At 37.5% G+C, this 6,094-nt stretch overlaps 1 protein-coding gene across 1 annotated transcript in view; it reads left to right on the forward strand.

Moving 5' to 3' along the window:
- The first annotated feature begins 3,796 nt into the window (after positions 1–3,796).
- The window catches only part of LOC119409687 (C-X-C chemokine receptor type 3-like), a 4,342-nt gene continuing 2,044 nt past the window's right edge, over positions 3,797–6,094 (forward strand). Inside the window, exons 1-3 of the mRNA XM_037676588.1 lie at positions 3,797–3,863; positions 5,213–5,487; positions 5,570–6,085. Of these exons, the coding sequence (XP_037532516.1) occupies positions 3,797–3,863; positions 5,213–5,487; positions 5,570–6,085 (858 nt within the window). The remainder of the gene's footprint in view (positions 3,864–5,212; positions 5,488–5,569; positions 6,086–6,094) is intronic.

Consider the following 6,094-nt stretch of genomic DNA (forward strand, 5'->3'; position numbering starts at 1 on the left):
TTTTTATGTTACAGTTCAACACCACTGATAGAGAATGCTTAATAAACAACAGTTCATGGAAGTCTGGTTTACTTTTAGTGCTTTCAAAGAAGATGTGGAAACTCTCAGATATTTTGTACACTTTAAACACATTTTGTTCTCCTTGAATGAAGTTGGCGTCTTGGTTTCTGTTTCCATTGCTTGTTCCTGTTCAGACCTGCTGGCTGCGTTGAAGTCGTCAAGATTTAGAGAGGAAGCTGACCCCCCTCACCCCACAGTGAAATAGGATACAAAAGTAGCAGTTTATAGAAATGATCTATTGTTACATATACACTCTGGGATTTTTGTTTGATAAGCATATGTTTACTTTACAACACGGATACATGCCAAGAATAAATTTCCACAAAACGTCAATGAAAGCTGAAGGAAAGGGATGGGGTCTCCACCCATGAACGTGTGATGTGCTTGGGGAGGAGGCAGGACTTTGGCCTGCTCCAAGTTTTCAAAAGGATCTAGATGAGAGTGGATCAGTGGTCTTCAAACTTTTCAACATCTCGTCCACAATAAAGGCAGGAATAAACAACCCATCTATTGTAGGTTAGATTACAAATATGCTATAACTAAAGGGCGTAATGACAACACAAACTCCGTCAGAAACCATTAAATGACTACAAACCCATATTTTGACAGCATTGGTTTAGCTTGTAGAAAGACAAGAGTCTGAGAGCTGCTGCAGGAAGCTGAGCTTTCATTCATGTGTTTCCTCTGTGAAGCTAAAAGAACAAGGAGTCAACCTATCTTCGATTTAATCTTTGTCAAACAGCCCATCCTGGAGACTGGCTGCAGCACTGCAGTGGTGCGATTTAATTGTCCTGCATCTGAGATACATTGAGACTTCAGCTGGCGCTCACCTGAGACTCTTAGTACCTTATTTTCAGTTACAGAGATTCAAACAGACCTGTCAACTCTGAAGAAGGACCATTTTCTATACAACAACTTGAAAACTTGTCCTTTATGAGGGATGTCCAGAATTTAAGGGATTACTAAAATTAAAATTTCTCATGTGTTGCAGCACAAATCAAGTGAACAAGTGATTAACTGATGCATTTGGAATTGTTTGGTGAAAATTAGGGGCAGCACGGTGGCGCAACTGATAGAGCTGCTGCCTCTCAGCGAGCAGGTCCTTGGTTCAAACCCCGGTCCAGGGGCCTTTCTGGGTGGAGTTTGCATGTTCTCTCCATGCATGCGTGGGTTTTCTCCGGGTACTCCGGTTTCCTCCCACAGACCAAAAACATGCATGTTAGACTGATTGGTAACTCTAAATTGTCCCTAGGTGTGAGTGAAAGAGTGAATGGTTGTTTGTTTCGTTTGTCTCTATGTGTCCCTGTGATGGACTTGCGACCTGTCCAGGGTGTACCCCGTATGCTGGACATGGGCACCGGCAACCCCCATGACCCAAAATGGAAGAAGCGGGTAAAAGATAATGGATGGATGGATGGAATTACCTTTGAAAAAACGGAATTGCCTTTAAAAAACCTGAATTACGTTTGAAAAAAAAAACGGAATTGCGTTTGAAAAAACCTGAACTACCTTTGAAAAAACGGAATTAACTTTAAAAAAAAAAAACTGAATTACGTTAGAAAAAAATAGAATTGCGTTTGAAAAAATTGCGTGAGTGCATCTACAGCGTGCACTCTCAGGATATTATTACCTGCAGTGTTCCCTCAGTGCAGACTGAACTTGGCTCCTACTCCGCTCCGGTTTCCTGGAATATCTTATAAAAAGATCTGAATCTCTCGACCTTGATCTCTCTATGTGGTTTTAAGAATCTGTTGGACTCCTAGCAAGGACCAATGCAGATATGTTCCGGTTTTAAGTTTTCTACATTTGCCTTATAATCTAGCTGCTGCTTGCAACTTTTTTGCCATCTTATTTTAATTTGTAAAAAAAAAAAAAAATTAATAAATTTGTATTCTTTTAAAATTGTCTCTTGTTGTCGTTTTTCTCCATTGTTGTCATCATTCTTTGTTGAAATCGGGTCTCTTGTAAATGAGTCCTCGAGGCTCAATGGAATTAACCTATCTAAATAAAGGTTGAATGAATGGGGGAAAAAAGATTTGCATTTGAAAAAAAAACAAAAAACAAACGGAATTGCATTTGATAACACGGAATTACCTGAAGCCAAACCATAAATTGTGTTTTTTTTTTTTTTTAGATTCTCAATTAAAAAGCAACTGAACAAATGGTACATGGGCCTCACACCCTACACAAGAGTTTGTATTTGTATCTTGTTACTGTACGTTGTTCTATATTGTTAATGAAGTAAAAAAAATCACTTACGGTTTGGTTTAATGCAATTCATTTTTTTTTCAAATGTTAATGTTTTTGTTATGTTTTTTTTTTTTTTTTCTTCAAATTTAATTTTGTTTTTTGAAATGTTGTTCATTTACACCTCAGGGCTACCGTAGGAAAGTACTAGACAAAAGATGTATTTTGTTCCTTGTCTGTAAAATCACTGAACATGGAATTTCCCTCAAAAGTAGCTAACTGAGAACGTTCCCTTTATTTAAACACATCTTTACTCATGTTGACATTTTAAAGCTTAGAGGACCGGTTGAGTCTTGGCAGCAGAAGTGTTTTTATCCCAGCAGGAATTTTTGTTGTATTTATATTGCCAGCAGCAGAAGGCAGTCGTAAAATTGAAAGTGAAACAGTTTATTCTGACATTTCTTCTACTTAGACCTGCAAAAGGCAATTTAGCAGTGGTTCTCTTTCTATTTTCCTCCCCAGCTCTGAACAGACACAAGAAAACGTGAGAATAAATTGCTTTTCATGGTTTGGCACCAGGTGATTTTCAGGACTTGTCACAGGTCCTTTTTTCAAATTTACCAGTAACTCACTTTCAAAATGACCTCTGGTGAAATTCAAACAAAATTTTGATCTTTTACCCATTTGGTTTAGTATCTGTCTCTAAATAAAATGCAACCAATTATAAAATAAATACTAAAAAGGTAAAACATGGCGCATTTTAACAAAGCTGGTTGTATCGGGGCAGCACAGTTAGTAGAGCTGTTGTCTCTCAGAGAGAAGGTTGCTGGATTTAATTCCACAGAGGCTTGAGGAGTTAGCATGTTATCTCTGTGCATGGGTTTACTCCGGGTACTTTCCTCCTGCAGAACAACAACATGCATGTTAGGCTGATTGGTAACTCTAAATTGTAGGAGTGAATGGTTGTTTGTCTCTATGCGGCCTGTCCATGGTGAACCCAGCTTCTCACACCATGGCTGCTTGACATACACAACAGCCTGGACAGTTCCTGGGCTGTTGTCCTGGTCTGATTTGGACTAGTTTGTGAACTCTTGTGTGTTCTCGGGCATTATGTCTTGAAAGGTTTTTATTATTATTATTGTTATTTCCCTTTGTCCTGATTCTTCCCACCTCCCTCCTGTTAGTGTATATTTTGGTTTGGGACTTCTGGTGCTGTCCTTGAGAGGGAGGATACTGTCAGGATCTGTGTTTTATGTTGTTTATTAGTATAGTAATATTTCATGTTAGTATTGATTATTTTTTTTGTTGTCGTTGTTGTTAATTTATATAAATAATATGTAATATTGGATCATTTTCCTCAATACATAAATGACAAACTATAATATTTTTGTCTCATTTGTTTAAATGGGTTCTCGCTATCTACTTTTAGGACTTGTCTGAAAATCTGAAAATGTGTTGGATCATATTTATGCAGAAATATAGAACATTTTAAAGGGTTCACAAACTTTCAAGCACCACTTTAGGTCTTTTCATGGACGGGTGAACTGTGATGGTCCACCTCCCTCACAAAATTAAGTCTGGGAAAGTCTGCATCAACCCTGCATGGAACAAGATGGGTATGAAATAAAAAAAAAGGTAAACAAATTCTCATATTACTTATTTACTATAGCATTTTGTTGGTTTTGTCTTGTTTCGAATTCCTTTACGAAGCAAAACTAAATCACAGATAAGCTCATTTTGTGCTCTATGCTTGTGTGACCCACAACATTAGAGAAGTAGAATTTGGTGAGTTTTTTTTATTTTAATACTTCATACCATAATTTTAGAGAAGTTGTCATAAGACAAATAAAAGGTCATATATAAACATTAGTCTTAATTTGAAAGAACTTTTCTTTCATTTTGCTATAATCTATACATTATCCTAAATATTATCTATTGTGACATATGACTAAAATACATTATATTCTGATGTTGGTCACTTCACATTAAGAACATCTCTGAGGGTTAATCTGGTCTTTTTGTGTGTAGTTTGGATGTTCTCTCTTTGCATGTGTGGAGTTTCTTTGATTGTCCAGCTTTGTTATGATTTTTTAAAACATGCATGTTAAATTACATGGTAATTTTAAACTGACCATTGTGTGGGTGAACATGCTGCTTTGACCTTATAATGGACTGAAGTACCCCGCCTGTCCCCAGCTAGGACAGTGAAAGACTTCATCTTTCTGCACCAAAAGTAGCTACAAAAATGAATAAACTTGGCTAAATACATTTTTCCCAGCATTAGTAGTAGTAGTTTCCCAGCATTCCCAGTAGTAGTAAGATAAAATGTGCTTTGTAGCTTGTTGGTGTATCACTATTTTGCTCATTTATTTAAGCATTTACGTTGACAAACTTTTATTTTGCTTTTATGATATTAATGTTAATTTATATTTTGTCCCCATGGGTCTTGGAAAAAGTGAAAAATCACACTTCTTCTTAGATACAAGCACCATTTTCTCTTCCTGTTCTCAGATTTTTTTGTTTGGGAGGGAAGCAACAAAGTTTCATCCAAATTCTTAACTGGGTCTTTAAGTTGCTGCAAATGGACTATTTATTAATCAGTCCGAAAAAAGTTGTATAATTTTATTAAGAAGTTAATTAACAGCTTAAGTAGCAAAATAAAAATTTGAGCTTTTTCACTTTGTTTTACAAATTGTTTTAAACACATCATAGATGTTAGAAATTACATTATGTCTAAAAAAGAACTTGGAGTTGTTGGCCCCAAAATGACCATTTTAAAGACTAAAAATAAAAATGTAAAATATAAACATTTTAGTTTCTGTTCTAACTTCTAAAAAATAATGTAAAACATTCTGTTTGTCTATGATGGAGGACACTGAGTATAAAAACTACTTTGTCTTGAATGACCTGATAGATGACCTAAAAAATGCCAATTATTCTTTTGATGACAACTATTGTTAAGAAGGAGATATTTGTGACTTGACCGAGAGGATGAGTTTTGAATCCGTCTTCATCACAGTCCTGTACTCGTTGGCATTTGTTGTGGGTATTCTGGGAAATGGATTGCTGCTGGGAGTCCTGTTTCAGAGCAGGAAGACCTGGAGCGTGACAGACACCTTCATCCTTCACCTGGGGATTGCAGATAACCTCATGCTGGTGACTCTGCCCCTCTGGGCTGCACAGTCTGCTAATGAGAAAGGATGGACTTTTGATAACTCACTCTGCAAAATTTCTGGAACTGTTTTTTACGGTAAGATGTGAACAAAAGGAAAAGCTGAAAAAGCAACAAGTTCTCTATAACTGAGTTCCCTTTTTTTTTAAGATCAACGTCTACTGTCGGATTTTTCTCCTGGCCTGCATCAGTTTGGACCGTTACCTGTCCATTGTCCACGCTACTCAGATGTACACTCGCAGGAAGGCCTGGGTCGTTCAGGCCAGCTGCTTGATGGTGTGGTTGCTGTCTATGCTCCTCTCCATCCCTGACTGGATCTTTTTAGAAGTTGTGACAGATGTCAGACAAAAGAGAGACGAGTGTGTTTGCAATTATTATAAATTTGGTCTCCAGTACTCTTCCACCTTAAAACTAGCAGCACGAGGTTTGTACCACGCAGTGGGCTTTCTGCTCCCTTCAGCTGTCCTGGTCTTCTGCTACTCCTGCATCCTGTGGCAGCTGTGGTGTGGCACCCAAGGCCTCCAAAAGCAGAGAGCTTTCAAAGTCATTATAGCTGTGGTGGCAGTTTTCTTTATCTGCTGGACTCCATACAATATCACACTCATGGTGGATACAGTTCAGCAAGACGACGGTAGTACTTCATGTGAAATGAACACATCTCTGGACAAAGCTCTG

The sequence above is a fragment of the Nematolebias whitei genome, chromosome 5 (assembly GCF_014905685.2).
Source record: "Nematolebias whitei isolate Nwh7 chromosome 5, NemWhi1, whole genome shotgun sequence".
Classification (NCBI taxonomy): domain Eukaryota; kingdom Metazoa; phylum Chordata; class Actinopteri; order Cyprinodontiformes; family Rivulidae; genus Nematolebias; species Nematolebias whitei.